At 40.4% G+C, this 19,397-nt stretch overlaps 1 protein-coding gene across 2 annotated transcripts in view; it reads left to right on the forward strand.

The window, feature by feature from the left end:
- The window catches only part of LOC110526195 (activating molecule in BECN1-regulated autophagy protein 1A), a 106,041-nt gene that overhangs the window by 55,886 nt on the left and 30,758 nt on the right, over positions 1-19,397 (forward strand). For both annotated transcript variants that reach the window (XM_021606946.3, XM_021606948.3), the window contains exons 13-15: positions 5,323-5,511; positions 9,041-9,195; positions 15,511-15,650. In XM_021606946.3, the coding sequence (XP_021462621.3) occupies positions 5,323-5,511; positions 9,041-9,195; positions 15,511-15,650 (484 nt within the window). The remainder of the gene's footprint in view (positions 1-5,322; positions 5,512-9,040; positions 9,196-15,510; positions 15,651-19,397) is intronic.

Below are 19,397 nucleotides of genomic sequence, written 5' to 3' on the forward strand. Positions count from 1 at the left end.
AGTGTGCCCCATGGTAGCATAGGGGTTATGGTATGGGCAGGTATAAGCTACGGACAACAAACACAATTGCATTTTATCATGGTAATTTGAATGCACAAAGATCCCGTGATAGGATCCTGAGGTCCGTTTTTGTGCCATTCATCAGCTGCCATCCTCATGTTTCAGCATGATAATGCACTGCCCCATGTCCCAAGGTTCTGTACACAATTCCTGGAAGCTGAAAATGTCCCAGTTCTTCCATGGCCTGAATACTCACCAGACGTGTCACCCATTGAGCATGTTTGAGATGATCTGGATTGACGTGTACAACAGCGTGTTCCAGTTCCCGCCAATATCCAGCAACTTCACACAGACGTTGAAGAGGAAAGGGACAACATTCCACAGGCCACAATCTACAGCCTGATCAACTCTATACAAAGGAGATGTGTAGTGCTGCATGAAGCAAATGGTGGTCACCAGATGCTGACAGATTTTCTGGGTCTGTGACAAACGGATGCATATCTGTATTCCCAGCCATGTGAAATCCATAGATTAGAGCCTAATTAATTTGTAAATTTACTGATTTCTTTATTTGAACTGTAACTCAGTAAGATCTTTGTAATTCTTGCATGTTGCGTTTATATTTTTGTTCAGTATAACATGCAAAACAATTGAACGTTTGACATTAATTTGACAAAAGCTGGACTCGTTCTCGCCGTGACCAGGCTTTGCTCTCCCCATTCCCGCTGCGATTCAGCACCACAGCAGTGGAAAGAGGACACTCTAGGTGGTCACAAAATTATCAATTTATAAAACTGATGTTGTACAATCCAATTTTATTTTACTTATTTGTCTAGGCAAGTCAGTTAAGAACAAATTCTTATGATGACGGCCTACCCCGGCCAAACCCTCCCCTAACCTAGACGACGCTGGGCCAATTGTGTGTGATACAGCCCGGGATCGAACCAGGGTCTGTGGTGACGCCTCTAGCACTGAGATGCAGTGCATTAGACCACTGCCCCACTCGATATGTAAATAAACTATATTCGTTAAGGTTGGTTCATTGAGAAAAATCTTATTTTACAATGCTCTTGTGAAATGAGTCCCGTGCCATGCATTTATGAAAGCACTTGTTTCCAAAGCTTAAATTATATCTCTCTTTTTATCATTCTACTGAATGATGTTAATAAATGTTTTATTGTAATTTGAGCTATCGTGGGATCGTGATTCATGTCATGTGTGATATACGTGGTTTAGTGATAACAACTCTGTTTCCTGCTATAGGCAGTTGTCTGCCTAGTGATTGCAACATTGTAATTCTTCAATGTGAGTACTTGGCGACAATGTTTCTTTTCCAAGTGCTACTGAATAAGCTAAACTGAAATGCACCAATTGCGCATGATACATACAATTCCTCGAGTCTATCAATCTATTCCGAATCTTTGTACTATTCATGACACAGAGGCGGCGTATGTTGATCTTGTCTTGGGCGGCAGCTGAACTGCTAGGACTGTGCATGACGTACACAATCATTTGCCTCTAATTTACCTGCGTTTGCGGCAGACCTTGGCCTGCTCAAAGTGAGCCGTTGCTGTTGGGAAATCAAAGATGTCCTTCTCCTTGCAGCAGCTTGTGATGCATATCAGCCTCGTTACTTTGTCCTCAAGAAGGCGTGATCTTGAAGCCGTCTTTACTCTGTTTTGAAGAAGGAATCCCCTCTCGGCGGGCACACTGAACACGGGGATAATCAATACAATACTTTGCCAATTTTGCCCAGTCTGGATACACTTAGCTGAAGTCCCTTATGAGAACCTCACGTCTTTTGCGGAAGTAAAAATAGAAACACACACACCCGACACTGATTTCCAAGCAGCTTGTGGATTTATTAGCCTATGAAGTATATTTACCTTTGAAGTTGGAGAACATCGACTAGTATTTCCATCAATGGAAAAAAACATTATTTTGCAATGTATTATTTTTTTCTTCCAGACAATTTGTCCGGCAACAATTTTATTTATCGACTTTTCATTTATTTTATCGGCCAAAAGCCGACATTTACCGGCTAATGGAAATCCTGCCGGGACTATACCAGTATCGTGACACTCATTAGTGTTGTTTTCCTTGCCAAGATACTAAGCGGATTAAACTTCTTTAGGAAAAAAGCCCTAATGTTGATATTCAGTTTTCCAAGCTATTAGCACACAATATTTTACATACAGCAGGTTTTTAAAGGACCAAAGAGTTTGGTGTCGTTTGTGTTTTCATTTTTGCCACCCAAAAAATATTGAGATACTGCTATCGTCACAGACCTAGTTCAGATGCTAAGATTGCGTGATGTATTTTCACCCTTGCAGAGTAATTGGTGGTTACAAGCAGATTGCATTAAGTGTGGAACCATGCCGATAAAGTGGAACATTTTCAAAGGCCCCGCTCTCTATTCTCTTGCTAAATCAATTGGTTTTTGGAACAGTGCGTTCACATCAAGACTCTTGCACTCATGGAAAGCTAGCCATATTCTTACAAAAAGTGTAAAACCAATGTGTCCTCAGATGTCTTGTAGAGTGGTTGGGGCATGGAGGAAGTGGGATAGTGAATGTCCAAGGAGCGATTACATTGCCCATCCGCTGATTTAGTTATTTTCCCCTATTAATGAAATTTGGGATGGAAAAGGTGGCACCTCTCTTCACTGTTACAGTGAAAGTGACGTATTTTATTCCCCTGCCATTTCTATCACAAAGTTGGTACCAGACATGCTTTTCATGCAGTGTTATAACTTTGTTGTTTTCAGTTGAAATCTGTCTGGTACTTTTTGACCTTGCTTGCCTAGACTTATTTGTTCTGCGACACACATTGTCTGCTGTCTTTCGCAAATCCAACCCATATGCCTGCTGGGGGAGTAGAGATCACAAGTCAGCATCCTCCAAAAACTCAACTGAATGGCCAGGAAGCTCCCATCTTCTCCTCCCAGACCTGTCCTAGATTAGGAAACATAAGGGTGGGGGCACAAATATTGCTCTCCTCTCATCCCGACTTAGTCAGAGCTTTGCACCATTACTGGCAGAATATCTCGCCTGAGAGTGGCTGAAGGGGAAAGCTAATTTGTAGTGTGACACAAACTGCCAGATCATGTTTGGAGAGAGGGCGAAGGGAGCAAGAGGAAGCTGGCAGAGGGGCATCCTCTGTCCTCAACGGAAATGTGATTTTACCAGTCTGGGAGTTGAGTAATGAGTGGTTGAAATTGTATGGCCATGCCGGACGATTGATGTCGATTTGATCGATGACATGATATGGCACAACGGAGTGCCTTTTAAAAAACTCAGGTCAGCTATAATATTCACGAAGCCGAGAACAGTTTAAGAAAGAATGTCCATAGTTCCATCACCTGACAAAGCCATCCGTCCTATGGATGTTTGCCATAGGACTGTTCTCTTAAAATGCAAATCACAGTATGTTGGCAGCGATGGCAGGAAGCTGGGCCAATTTTATTGCTGAGAGGCTTTGAGGTTTAATTTCGCAGTAAATAAATGTATTAGTTTAGCATTTGAATGTGAAAGCGTATTGACAATATAAAATATCCCTTTTAATTTTGACAATCATCCACTTATCCCACATTCTGTGTATGAGACAAATAAATAAATCTTACGCAACACACAACATTTTGATTATTGTTGCTTTAGATTGTTGTTTGTCAGAAAGGCCAGCCATTCATTTTAATTAGGCTACTTAATAGTAAGTAATAATGGTTTCTTGCTACAGTAATATGGTTACTCCACTTTAGCTGTTGTTGATATTGTTGTTGTTAATACATTTTCATGCTTGGACAGTGTAAGTCATGAGAATTGTACTGCTTTTTGGTAGTATTTTTAAAGTGTTTTTTAAATGTAGTCTACATGTTTTAATTTATACGGAGCCACAGGCGATAACTGAAATCTGGAACCGTGTAGACAAATGTTATCTGGAGGCTAGTGAACTTTCTCAACATTTGAATCGACAACTGTGCTCAACTCTCTCAATTACTCATACATTGCACATTGTGTACCCTGTGCAAGTTAAGTGTATTTGTTTGTGAAAGCACAAATAGACTTACACAAGTCGCTGCTTCACGCCTACTCTGTCCATTTAGCTTTGCTTGACGGATTGAGCTCATAAAGCTGAGAGGAAAACACCGGGTCTGCCGTCTGGGCCCCGGCCCTACATTGCTACTACTTCACTGCTTTACTTAATTAACATGGCCCACCTTAAATCTTCCCTACAATCAGCTGTGATCACCCCTTGTATGGGCCATATACACTATGCAGTGTCCACCCCTCAGCCATCACCATGGTCCTCACTGGACTCAAGTAGACCCACTGGTATTGGTTCCATGACAGACATCCTTGGGCTAGGTTATTGGAAGGAGAACTGCTCCCTCAACCAAGATGTACGCAGGGAATGACCAGCTAGAGGAACTGGAGCATTGTCTGCTTGCAGCTAACTGACGATATCGCTCTTCTGCCTGCTGTATGTGACCCATTTGTTCACTTTGACACAGCTTTGCCATAAGGGTGCTCTTTCTTTATATAAGAAACACTAACACTTTTATACTCATAATTGGGACCCTTCTCTTTTAGAAAAGCCTTTTAGTTGTTGAATGGATAATACAATATCAATACAATGACATTGCCAATGCACTTGTTGATAGTTTCCCCTCTAAAAACGGAATGCATTTTATTTAGCCTATTTCCATCAATACATCAAGTTGTCAGTATAGTCATTACCAGTATTATTTCCCTTCTTACAGTGTCTCAACACTTGGAGGAGAGTTCGGTGTTAATATAGCCGCTGCTCTCAGCCTGCTTTGAGAAATGACTTAATCATGTTTTGGATTGTATATTCCTCTAGGGAGACAGGAAGGGATTATGCCGGGTGTTGGAATGTAACATTAAGATCAATGCCAAAATAAGTATTCAAAAGACACACACAAAAAAAAAACTTTTGGTAAATATTTTGAACAGACTGAAATTAGCATTTGTTTTTTTTGCAATGCTGTCTGGTAGTTTATTGGAAGCTACTTTATCTTTTTTTTTCCTTTGCCGGTGCAGCTGTCTGAGACATGCTAGATCTGTAAATGTATCAATTTACTATGTCAATGCAATGTGGACTAGCTTAGGGGGGAAAAAATATGACTGAATGATAATGTGAACTTTTCTTCTCCTTGCGTACTCCCTCCAAGCTTCTGAGACATTCACCTTTTTCCAATGTGGGCTCTTTGTATAGCTGATGTGCACCAGACATGTACACTGTAGGACATGTGTGAAACTGAATGGTCATATCACATCAGTGCCTCTCCTCCTGCCACTGCAGCCTCTGTCAATGTGCTGGTGCAGAACTGCAAGATCTACAATGACGCCAGCTGTGACATCTCTGCAGACGGGCAGCTCCTGGCCGTGTTCATACCCAGCAGCCAGCGGGGCTTCCCAGATGAGGGCATCCTGGCTATCTACTCTCTGGCGCCTCACAACCTGGGAGAGATGCTCTACTCCAAGAGATTCGGTGAGTCATTGTCTCTCTAAAGCACGTGTCAAACTCATTCTACGGAGGGCCGAGTGTCGCTCCTCCCGTGTACTTGATTGAAATTGAAAGGGAAAAAACAAAACCAGCAGACATTAGGCCCTTCATGGAATGAGTTTGACACCCCTGCTCTGAAGTAACATGGTGGTCCATGAGCCAGGCCCCTGAATTTGGGCCGTCAGGCTCACGTGGGCTGTCTCATAGTGATGTTTTGAAGGTCTGTGTCCCTGGAGTTGGAAAATGGGGTGTTAGCAGTAACTTTCTGTGTGTTGTTACTCTTTAACCCCTCCATCCCATTCATTTTTCCCATAGGGATTTTACCCCATGACAGTCAGTATACAACACATAATTAGTAACTTATACCCTTTAATCATTGGAAAGCTTAGATTCACCGCTGTCTATCAGAAACATTTTCAGAATGTTCGGGTCAACAGAACTTTGACCTTTTTAGGGTACATGTCAGAATTACTTGTATAATGGATTTAAAAAGGAAACTTTGTTTGACAGGTGGTTTTAAAATGTCATGCAATTACATTATATAATATAACCAACTTCGAAAGCACCAGCTACAACTATTGTCCATATGCCACTGACATCAGAATGTTGGAAGTTTAGCCATAAAATTATATGTAATGGATAGGAATTGGCATTTGAAATTGTCACTATTTGTATAATATACATGTTTTAATGACGTTATTTATAAAAAAAAAAAAATACAATAAAAAAAATGTTCAATGGGGACTTGCTCGCGTGACTCTGGAGAAGTGGTGCGCTCTGCTTATTGTTTCAGCACAGAATGGTGGGGGAGGGCGGGAGAGGAGCAGGGGCTGGTGTGTCTGACACAGAGAGGAAGAAAGTAGCCAAACCGACTCGCACAAATTAGACAAACTTGTTGCTGTGATAGGTTGTCTATCATCTCATCTGGATGTGTATGTCTTGACTTCATCAAATCTATTTAAAGAAGCTAGCTAGCTACACTAGCCAGCTAGCGAGCAAGCTAGCAATGATAATTGATGCTATTTTGCTGTGATCCTCGTCCTTGTCTACAACAACTCTATTTTAAACAGCCTACCTGTTGGCTGATCATTGTAGCCTACTCCTCCTCATTTAGCCAACTTCATTCTGTAATAGTAATTCCATTTTGCGTTGATTAGAAATCTCCCACTTCACTTTCTGCACATGGAGCCGATGACTGCTGCTTTGATTGACAACAGTAAGTTAAAAAAGTGTGTAGCCTGGACTACCGGATATTTATTTTTATGGGGTGGACATAAAAAAAACTAACTTTTGTTTTATAAAAATGTTTAATGTCAAGGTCTGTCCTTGTATGTTGCAATGTCACATTTATAATTGCATTTTAGACAAAGCCTTTAATTAAAATAGGCGTATGTTTTTTTCTCTCAAATGAATACTCTCGCAAGTAATCAAATACTAACGGCCGTTTGGATTTTGGAGTATTCAAATAACCGTGCTCATCCCTAGTAATAGGGCCGCTATGTTTTTTGGATTGTAACTTTGGTGATCGGGGCACCAAATTGCACACACAGCAAGAAAAAACAGGGTTTTAAAAAGTTTTGTAGATACTGGGCCATCACAGAATTCCTGCATTAACTCCATAGAAGCCTTTTTACAATATGGCCGCCAAACAACTCAATGGGATCTTCTTGGATAATTTCACATGACCTTACCTATATGAAATATAATTGTAGTAAGCCCAAAAATGTCTTCACATGTTCATAGTGATGTAGAATACACAACCTCGTGAGCCATCTATATGAACATGTTAAATTACTCACCTAATTCTGGCAAGAATTTGCCCAAAAACCTGTCTGAATTGCTGATTTGGGAAGATATTATGGTCAATAATGGCAATATTTCATCTTCAAACATGTAAAATGGATATGAACAGTACATGTGAATAGTTATGGATGTGAGCTGATTACAACTATATACTATTAACTGTTTACATAAAACAGAGGACCAGAAACTTGACTCGTACATTTAAAATTCCATAGGAATGCCAATACGTTTTCACCTGATGATGAGAGCAGCAAACCATTACACGTAGTTACTCTAAATGAAGATGTATTCTTACTATGGGGCCATAGCAGATTGGTCTGTTACTATAATAGTAAAAGTAAAATAATTGGCCTCAACAGGCCCAACATTGGATTTTACATCATTGTAATGGAATGTATGGGGCAGGTTTATAGTTCTCATAATAAAAGCAGTTACTAGCATAACATTGTATATCATTTTAATCAGCTCTCATCCTATGACTATTCACATTTTATAGTTTTTTTTTATTTAAATAGGCAAGTCAGTTAAGAACAAATTCTTATTTACAATGACGGCCCTGACCAACGCTGGGCCAATTGTGCGCCGCCCAATCACGGCCGGTTGTGATACAGCCTGGAATCGAACCTCTAGCACTGAGATGCAGTGCCTTAGACTACTGCGCCACTCGGGAGCCGAGTAAAATGTACATATGCGTGTTTGAAGATGAAATATAAAGTCTGTGTATTGTAAGTATTATTATATTAAATTAAGTATTATATTAATAAAGGCTAATTTTTTTATTTTTATTTTACCTTTATTTAACTAGGCAAGTCAGTTAAGAACAAATTCTTATTTTCAATGATGGCCTAGTGGGTGAACTGCCTGTTCAGGGGCAGAACGACAGATTTGTACCTTGTCAGCTCGGGGGTTTGAACTTGCAACCTTCCGGTTACTAGTCCAACGCTCTAACCACTAGGCTACCCTGCCGCCCCTAAATTAAAGCTTTAATCTAGGCAACACTTTTTGGGTGGTAAGTAGATATGGGAATGTGGGAGGCCTACTTATTTAGCTTAGCCATAAATACAAAACAAATTATTTTGAGCAGGTCTGGGCCCAAAGTAGCTGTAATTTACAGTTCAGCTACTCTCACGAGCAGTACAAACACTTACCAGTCATTTAAGACTAGGCAATAGCTTAATCAAGTACACAAATATAGCTTTTAGATTAACCGGTGCAGGCTGCATTCAACTGAGGGAGACTCCATTTTGGATATACTCCAGATTCCTAACTGGATAATAGCATTGGTTTCCAAATGGTTGCCTTTAATGAGAGAGTTTGTTTTACTGTATGTTTCTCAAGTGGGAACAAACATTCAACTGTCATCAAAAACCATTAATTAAGAAATACTTAACTGGTTTGTTAGGAAATTCTACTGACTTGCATTAACCTGCTTGTACAGTATCAATCTAAGGCATCAGAGAAGGCAGGAAAGTTTAATTTAATGGTTCCTGTTGTCTGTTATTTATAGCTGCTGAGTCAGAGACATTCAGAATGCAATCCCAATTATCTATAAAGCAATTTACAGTATAGAGTGTTTCAGTCAGACTTTTAAATACTGTTTTTAGGCCCTCGTGTAAAACCATGACAAAGGTGTTCAATAGTTGCTTTAAGTTTATATGCCAAACACATCCATGCTCAACATAAGTAGCCTAACCATCTGTTCTTTGTCTAGGTCCTAATGCCATCTCTGTCAGCCTGTCCCCGATGGGCCACTACGTGATGGTGGGCTTGGCCTCCCGCAGGATCCTGCTCCATCACACTACAGACCACATGGTAGCGCAAGTGTTACGCCTGCAGCAGCCCCATGGTGGAGAGACTTCCATGAGGGTGAGTTTGGCCAACGTTAATCCTTTGGAATTTCACGGAACAACAACAGTATTATGCCATTTATTTGTGCTTTCATCAATGCATCTTGATTCAGCTTTATTTGAATTGAACTTGAAAATGCCAGCAAGAACCTAGACCCAAATCACCGGTGAGCATCCGCAGGGTGACAGTAACAAAATGAAACCACCCACATCTGGAGGTAAAGGAGATTGTAAATGATAAGCTACTTCTGGCTGGCAAAGAGTACGACTCTTTATAAATAGCTACTTTAACGCCGTCATTTTTGGGGACGAACAATAGATTTTCACCCCATTGTCTAACCAACTGAGGAGGAACGTGAGACACAGACATTACAATTCAATACAGCACAGTAGCTCAATAATACCCTCGCAGCTCCAGCCCTCTCACAATGGCCAGCCAGATTAGCAACCCCAAACAAACAAACCAGCGATGGCAGAGCCTGCGTTGACTCTACTTTAACTGGATTCTGAAGGTACCAAATATCTTTATTGATCTGCTTTAGAATGTTTTTGCTCCAACAAGATTGGAATAGAAAATGGGCTTACAATCAATGAGAGTATTTTTCACATGCCTCCAGGTGCTGACTCTAGCCTTTTATATTCCAGCTGTACAAAGTGATCTTGTGTAATGGAGAAACTTCTTTGGCTAGACCCCAAGTAGAATCATGGTTATGCACATTTCATTTAGTCTTTAATCTACCCCATGATCTCTCATGGCCCTTTGGCAGACCACAGTACAGTGTTTTCCCTTTCCTCTTTCAGAGGAACTTGTCTGCTGATGGTCTTGATGATCTAAGATCAACAGCACTGTGAAACATTTCATTCTCCCTTTTCATTTGTGTTTTTTATAGTCATGATTACTGTTTAGAGAATGCACCACACCGTTTACACAGTCTCACAATGGTCCACACTTAAATAGTAATGAAGACTCTTTGAAAGTGTTCTGTGTTTGGTGGCTCAGTATGTGACTCTGTTTTGGCTGGACATGTATCAGAATGTAGCAGGGGATGTGGTAGGTGGTGTGTGAAGGATGAGGGGTAAAGTGTTTATGATGCAGGGCTTGGAGCCAGGGTTCCATCTGTGACATCCCAGTGACCCAGAACACAGCCCAGTGTCCCATGGCCACCCCAGATCCAGCCCTCAGAGGGCCTGATGAAAGCAGGAAGCAGGACCCACTGCCTGGGCAGCCTCTAATGACTTGGCTGAGTAAACAACATCAGGGTGCCACTTTGATGTTGTCTTTCTGTCTCTCCCACTGCCTCTTGCTGTTAGTGAGACTGTTCTCCGTCCCACCCCATTTTTGAAGATGCCATGCAGCCCTGGCAAACTAGGCTACATGATAATTGAGATGACGTTTTAACTTTTTTTTGGGGGGGGGGGGGGGGGTGCAGCACCAGTGGCTTTTCTAACTCCAAACTTCTCACATTGCCAGTGGTGAAATTGTTGTGACATAAGTTTTCTAACTGAACAGTTACATAGTCTGAAGAGAGCCGTAATTAGCCAAAATCTAATAGAACAAATTGGGAATGTTTTTGTTTTTAAAGCTGCCACATGGTGCATAAAAGCCCATGTCTGATTTGACATGGAATTAAAAGGTGTTTTGCTCAAAGAGTTTTGGCTCTCGTTAATAACTTGGCTAGGACCATCACATAATTGAAATGTGTATTACTCTTACAGAATTTCCACATAGGCACATATTGTAAATTTAATCAAAGCCTATTGGATGATAACTGGTTTTAGGACAGAATCATTTATAATGGACTTTTCCCCATCATAACATAGGTACAGCAGATCCCATTATTGAATGGGACACTTTTAAATGTGCCTTTTAGAGGCCATGCAATTCAGTACTCATCTATAAAACAAAAGCAATTTAGGTCAAAAGAGTCCATATTAACAAAGGAAATGGAAGGACTAACAGCACAGATAGATAGCAAAAAAAAACTGTACCATAGAGGGTCACAATAAGTTAGAGGATAAACAAAAAGAAATGGAGGAACTTATTCAAGAAAATATATTATAAAAAAAAAAAGCAAACTGGATGCAATATGGCAAAAAATGCAGCTATGTTTTTTTCAACATAGAAATGCTACCAAAAATAATTTACTGAAACTTGTTACAAATGACTGAGTCACCCATGATTCACCAAACAATATTTTGAAAGAGGAAGTAAAGTACTTTAAGCATATGTTTTCATTTCAGTTTTCATCTCCATTAACTAATTGTGTGGATTTTTCTTTCAATTAATAATGTAAAATCAACATCTGTACAGAAAGACTCATGTGAAGGCCAAATTACAGAGGAAGAACGTATTGATGCTATTTAAGCCTCTAAGTCCGGGAAAAAAGTCTGGGCTGAATGGCATACCAGTGGAAGTAACCTTTTTTTGATATACTCAGAGGACCGTTATTAGCATGCTTTAACCACTACGATATGAATGATAGATTATCAGACACACAAGGTCAGATTTCATTATTACTGAAATAGGATCCAAGTTGTAAATATTAAAGATCCAGTCCATTTGAAATATTGGAGGCCCCTTACACTTCAGTGTTCTAGCAAAATGCTTAATGCGTAGAATTAAAAGGTATTGCCGGAAATTATTCATCCTAATCAGTCCTGGAAACAATATAACACTATGAAAAATCTGGGAAACCAGGCCTGTTAATCATAGCTTACTTTGAAAAGACCTTTGATAATGTACAACTGGAGTTTATATATAAATGCTTGGAATATTTCAATTTCGGGAAATCTCTAATGAAATGAGTTAAAGTTATGTATACTAACCCTATGTGTAAAAAGTAAATAATGGCTACTTCTCAGAAAGTTTTAAACTGCCAAGAGGAGTGAAATAAGGTTGTCCACTATCGGCATATCTATTTATTATTGCAATCAAAATGTTAGCTGTTTAAATCAGATCCAACAATAATATTGAGGGGTTAGAAATTCAGGGCTTAAAAACATGTGTCGCTGATTGTTTTTTTTTTCTCTTCACAATTTGGATCCCTCCACAGCCTCATAGAGGATCTAGATACTTTTTTCTAACTTCTCTTGATTAAAACCAAATTATGATGTGTACTTTATTACGTAATGGATCACAAAAAAATTCAACTTTTACATTACCGTGTAGTTTACCAATACAATTGTCTGATGGGGATGTGGACATACTCCCATAAGAAAGAAATTCTCACTCCAATGAATTTTAATAGAAAGTAGATAAGATCTTGCTACCATGGAAAGGAAAATACATGTCTATTTGTGGGACAATCACCCTGATTTAACTCTTTAGTCATATCACAGTTTACCTATTTGCTTATGGTCTTACCTACACCTAGCGACCGTTTATTTTTTTATATGAGCAAAAAAAATAATATCTGTTGCCCCTGCATTAAAGACCAAAATTGGTTGAAGAAAATTGTGATAAATATACCAGTTTCATTTAAGGACCAAACAATTGACACCTGTGCCATATAGATTGCAAAATAGTTGGGAAGAGATTTTCGATGTACTGATTCCATGGCACATGGTTTGTGAACTGATACGCAAAACAACGCTGAATTCAAAACTTTGAATTTTTCAATTTAACTAAATTCTTGCAACCAATAGAATGTTATGTACAGTGCCTTTGGAATGTATTCAGACCCCTTGCCTTTTTCCGCCAGACGGCTTAGCATCTACCATAAAAGCCTGATTGATGGAGTGCTGCAGAGAATGATGTCCTTCTGGAAGGTTCTCCCATCTCCACAGAGGAACTCTAGAGCTCTGTCAGTGACCATTGGGTTCTTGGTCACCTCCCTGACCAAAGCCCTTCTCCCCCGATTGCTCAGTTTGGCCGGGCGGCCAGCTCTAGGAAGAGTCTTGGTGGGTCCAAACTTCTTCCATTTAAAAATGAGGCCACTGTGTTCTTGGGGACCTACAATGCTGAAGAAATGTTTTTGTACCATTCCTCAGATTTGTGCCTCAACACAATCTTGTCGCGGAGCTCTGTGGATAATTCCTTCGACCTCATGTCTTGGTTTTGAGCTGACATAACCTGTCAACTGTGGGGACCTTAGATAGCTGGGTGTACCTTTCCAAATCATGTCCAATCAATGAATTTACCACTCCAAGTTGTAGAAACATTTCAAGGATGGTCAATGGAAACCAGATGCACCTGAGCTCAATTTCGAGTCTCATAGCAAAGGGTATGAATACTTATGTTAATAAGAAATTTTAAAAAATAGCATAATTGCTTTGTCATTATGGGAGTGTTGTGTGTAGATTGCTAATATTTTATCCATTTTAAAATAAGGCTGTAACTTAACAAAATGAGGAAAAAGTCAAGCGGTCTGAATATTTTATGAAGGCAGTGTATTTAACAGGGCTGGGATTTAACCTTCCCAGCCCTGCAGATTATGCTGCGAAGAGGCAGAATCATTAGATTATTTATTTTGGGACTGTCCATATGTAGCTTGTTTTTGTTCACAGATCCAGGAATGGCTGAAAAATTGCAACATTTACCTAGAGCTAACGCTGCAGATGGCAATACTGGGTGATTTGAAAAATAATATAATACTTTTAGCAGAAATATTTATCTTTAATTTACAGTCTGTTGAAAATATGAGAATAGAAAGGTTCAGAACTTTTGTGAAGCATCACTGTACAGTTGAAAAATTCAATATGGATGGTGTAAAGAGATAGATGGGAGGGGTTGAATGGAGCTGAAGGGTGGGACTAATAACAACAAGATAGCAAATGTAAAATATTCTTTGTCTGTAACATGTATAACTTTTGTGAAGCGGCTCAGTTAAAAATATATGGCAAATATACAGTTGAAGTCGGAAGTTTACATATACCTTAGCCAAATACATTTAAACTCAGTTTTTCACAATTCCTGACATTTAATCCTAGTAAAAGTTCCCTGTCTTAGGTCAGTTAGGATCACCAGTTTATTTTAAGAATGTGAAATGTCAGAATAATAGTAGAGAGAATTATTTATTTCAGCTTTTATTTCTTTCATCACATTCCCAGTTGGTCAGAAGTTTACATACACACAATTAGTATTTGGTAGCATTGCTTTTAAATTGTTTAACTTAGGACAAACGTTTTGGGTATCCTTCCACAAGCTTCCCACATTAAGATGGGTGAATTTTGGGCCATTCCTCCTGACAGAGCTGATGTAACTGAGTCAGGTTTGTAGGCCTCTTTGCTAGCACACGCTTCTTCAGTTCTGCCCACAAATGTTCTATAGGATTGAGGTCAGGGCTTTGTGATGGCCACTTCCAATACCTTGACTTTGTTGTCCTTAAGCCATTTTGCCACATCTATTTTGTGAAGTGCACCAGTCCCTCCTGCAGCAAAGCACCCCCACAATATGATGCTGCCACTCCTGTGCTTCACGATTGGGATAGTGTTCTTCAGATGGAGGTTTTCACTCATGCCTCTCATCTTTTTAAGTGGGAGAACTTGCACAATTGGTGGCTGACTAAATACTTTTTTGCCCCACTGTAGCAAACGGGGAATGTGTTAGATGTGTTCTCAATTTGTAAGTTGAACATTTTGCATTCTCTGCGAGCACATCTGACACACCGCACAAGTTATGGCAGCATAGACTGTCCAATAAGGCTCTCTGAGCTGACAGCTCTTATGCAGATCCCCAATTATGCTGTCTTGCTCCTACGTTTGGAGATGAAGCAAACAGCTTTTACCCTCCTCCTTTGTTATTTCTCCGTATTTTGTCTCGGAGTGGTGTAAAATGTATGCAGATGTAGACAGACGGGTAAATGTGGTCATTCGTCTTCGCTTCACAAGGTAGGAGGCAGACAGTAGTACCCGTGTCAGTCACCTGATATGGCTGTCATAGCAGCAGTTTTGGCCAGTCATATTGAGAAGTGGCGTGACAAGCCAAGGTGACTGCTCTTAAATGGGCACTCCCAACAACGTCTCTTCTGAACTTGATTCATTGAGGGAACAGCCAACCGTTAAGACAGGGAGCTGCTCGACTCAACAACTCTAATCAGCATTTCAGCAGACAGACTAAAGTTCTAACATTGTTCTACTATTCCCGCACTAGTACCGGATTATGTCTCAGGTTCTGAATTCTCAGGTTAATTGATAACCAATATATTAACATGAAATTAATGAATAAGCTATAACATGCTAATCTAACGTGAAAGATAAAGCTCATTAGAAGACTAATGCAAAAAAAAAAATTTTAGTATTTTTGTTGTTAGGTTGTATCATATCGGGACAAAAGTGGTACTCTTTGCTCTGTCTGTAATCTATTTATTTCCGTATGTCCCCATTCCCCCCCTAGAGAATGTTTGATGTGGTGTACCCCATGGCTTCTGATCAGCGGAGACACGTCAGCATCAACTCGGCCCGCTGGCTCCCAGAACCTGGCTTGGGGCTTGCATACGGTACCAACAAGGGAGACCTAGTCATCTGCAGACCTGTGTAAGTCTGCACTATGCACTCTATATACCTCTGTTTCTCTCTTTTTTGCCTTCCCTCTCGCACAGTGCAATCTGCCCCTGGCTTAGAGACCTAAGTTTGTCCTCACTACCTCTTCTCTCACTACCACAGTATGTTTAAATCAGGAGTGGCCTGTGGCTAGATTTCTCCCTAAGCACCTTTCTCTATATGTCAGGTATTTGTTTTACATTTGTACGGAAACAGTGAAAAACTAATAGCCAATTAGTGTGTATTCTATCCCCACTTTAGATATCTGTTTCTGTTGAGGACAAGAATCCCCTCATTTGTGTGGTTACCTAATGGCCCTTAAGAGGGTCCCAGTGCTCATGGCTTTAAAGCCTTTGGCATTCGGGAAGGCAGGCAGCAGCTCCCACCCACCCACGGCAGGCAGGGCAGGAAGAGTTGGATCGATGGAGCGCCCACTGACTTATTCAGCCAGCTGTCATCAGCTAAGTCAAGTCAGAGGAGCGTGTTCTCGCTCAAGTTCAAAAAGTTTTTCAGTTATGTTTTTCTCTGTTATGTCTGGCTTTCTGAAATAAATTGTCTCGTGTTACAGAGGAAGGATGATTTGTTCTCCCTAGCCCCCGGGCCTGCATTGTTACTTCAAAGAACAAAAACTAGAACCAAGTTATCCAACACCAGTAAAATGCGCATTATGACCAAAAAATTACAAACCTTACTAACAGTGATAGTTAAATCTAGACAAATTATGTTATGTGATTTTGAAGAGGGAAATGTGGGAATTTTTAAACGTACCTAAAGACATTGCAATTAATCAACAGCCAAATTGTCTCTAATTTATGTCAGTCATTTGTATGATCCGACCATAATCGTACTTTTACCCAGAGAGTCACTGTACATGCAAGAGACACTTAAAACCGCATCTGTATCGTGAAGCCCTAATTGTGGTCTAACAAATACATGAATAGCGTTCCTACATACAGCACCACAGGTGCATAATAACCAAACAAACATCACAAGAGGATGAACACACACAGTGCTCCCCATGGACATACTGTACAGTATACCACTGCAGCATAGACTCCACATCCCTATTGGGGAAAGCCTATTATATCCCTCTGTGTTTACTAATGGTAGAAACAGTTGTGCTGCAATCAGTGGCTCATCTCCTACTACACTGTTGAGCAGGGATCATTAAAGAGGGAAATAAAGACCAGAACCCCAGGATGTGTTTGTGTTCTCTGGTCTCTTTTAATTGCCTGCGTTGTGTAAATTACATGATCAAACATGTCTACACGGGTCTATAGAAGGACCTTGTAAATGGCCGGACCTCATATAGCAGCACTACCAACAGCAACGATGCACATGGCTTCTTTCCTGCAGAAAGCTGCATTTTAAGCTGCATTTGAATATCTGGCATCTCTCACATGTGTTGGCAGCGTGAGAAAAATGTTTTCTGATTTGCCCACAGGCAGGCTTCTGAGGTGAAGAGGCAGCTTCCTCGCTCTGTACGTATTGACGAGAACCCTGAAATCTTCTTCAATCAATTTTGTTTTTTCTTTTCCTACAATATTACATGTTCTGCTTGGATGAAAATCCTATTTAAGGCTGCTTGTTTAACTCGGAAGTGAACTTTCTTTATCCACATTTCAGTTTTACTGGTGATTTCCCTCCTAGCCAAAACAGCCGATCGATGGTGGCTAACTGCGTTCAGTTTGACATTTGAATCAAACAATGATCATCAGCCATTTTGGGTGATCAACTGTTTAGGGGATTAGTCATTCAGTCTACCCTTTCTTTGAGGATGACCATTAAATATGTGTTTCAACTACAGTCTACAGGTTTGTACTGATAGCCACCTTTTTACCTTGACCAAATACCATTTGAGTGGAAAAGTGGTCGCTTGCCCCACAAGTGGAGTATGGTCTAGCGGAGTTCTGTTGGTCATTGTGTGGTCAAAGTGACCTCTTTAGCGACAGAAGGCACTGGGACCAGTTGGGTAGCCTAATCAACCCATGAAAGCCTAATCGAGCGGCATTCTAACAGCAGCCTGTCAAACTCGGCTGTTACCCAGATGTCTCACCGTCTCTGGCTGTCTGATTTCTCAAGTTTAGTGGTCATCCCATACCAAAATATCTCACATTCCGTTGTCTTCCATTGTCCTGGTTTCGGGGATTTGGGTACCACTTGTTGTGGTTGTTTTCTATCGTGGGATTGATTTTTCAGCCCCTTAATTCAATTTTGCAAGCCTGGCTGTTGCAGCCTTTCTGTTTTATTATATAGAATAACAGCATGAAAAATAATGCAATGTAACTTTTTTTTAAATCAAGCATGCTGTGCTATAAGCAGCTTTGCTTCGGAGCAGGGACGTGTTGTTGCTGATGAAACTGAAATGAGATCAGGACAGCGAGAGATAGTGGCCTTGTTTGGGAAATAGTCTCATAAAATAATAACTTTCCCCCTCTTGGTCCTAATACTGTCGATATTATTTCTTTATCTATCTCCTGAAATTTTGACCCAACTCCCACCATGTATTCTGCTCTTGGCAGCTTTTCTTGGATTGTATACTTGAACTTCCTTTCAGATTCACAGCTAGTGTGCTGGGGGTCTAAAATGTAAGCTTTTCACGTGCCAAATACTCTAATGGTACAGGTAGGAATTATAAATCAAATCAAATCAAAATAAATCAAATCAAATTGTATTTGCCACATGCGCCGAATACAACAGGTGTAGACCTTACAGTGAAATGCTTACTTACAAGCCCTTTACCAACAATGTCGTTTTCACAAAAACACCAACAAAAAAACAAGTAAGGGATAAGAAAAACAAAGAATTAAGGAGCAGCAGTGTAGTAACCTGGTATTTGCTGCTAATGAAATAACTGATCCATACTCATAAGCGTTGTCGGTGCACAGATGTACAGCTTAATGAGAGACCTGTTGAGTCCAGATAAACCAGGAGAAAAGTCATTCATAGATTCAGTCGAGCTATTAAAAAATCACTTCAAACCCAGTGAGATAGTACAAAGATTCAAGTTTGATTCACGCATGAGAAAACCTATCGAATCAGTGGGGAAATATGTGGCTGAGTTGAGAACTAGCATTGGACTGTAGCTATGGGAATACATTATCGCAAATGCTAAGCGATCGGCTGGTGTGTGGGATTAACGATGACAGGATTCAAATACACTTGTTATCAGAGCCTAATCTCATGTTTGAGAATGCACTCAAACTGGCCCAGGCCATGGAGTCTGCGAATAGAAATGCACTGGATTTACAGGCAAGGGGCGCAACTGCGTGCCATACAATAAAAGAGAGCCGCTCTGAGCACGTTGAATTTTAAATAACGGAAAGCCAATAGAGAATTATCGTTGCGAAGGCAAACCCGCAGCGTTTGACTGTAAATTCAAACATGAAAAGTGTTATGCATGGGGGATAATAGGCCACATTGTGAGGGCGTGCCGCAATAAAAAAATATAAGTCACGGGCTGCAGAAAAGAGAACAGACAGAAAACCGAATACCTCCAGACGCTCTTGCCACCGCTCTAATCACGTGATAGAAAGTGAAAGTGAGTGCGCAGACGCAGAGCAAGCATTCTCAGTGTACAGGGGGGCGAATATGAAGAAGGCGAAGCCTTTCGTTGTGGAAATGGGAATAAATGGATTGAAGGTACCGTTTGAACTCGACACAGGATGTCGTGTCACGCTGATGAACAGGTCTCAATTCTCTATGAAGTGGAAAAATGTTGAAGTGCCTCAACTGAGTGAC

Source organism: Oncorhynchus mykiss, chromosome 6 (assembly GCF_057628025.1).
Source record: "Oncorhynchus mykiss isolate SJ-2025 chromosome 6, ASM5762802v1, whole genome shotgun sequence".
Taxonomy (NCBI): domain Eukaryota; kingdom Metazoa; phylum Chordata; class Actinopteri; order Salmoniformes; family Salmonidae; genus Oncorhynchus; species Oncorhynchus mykiss.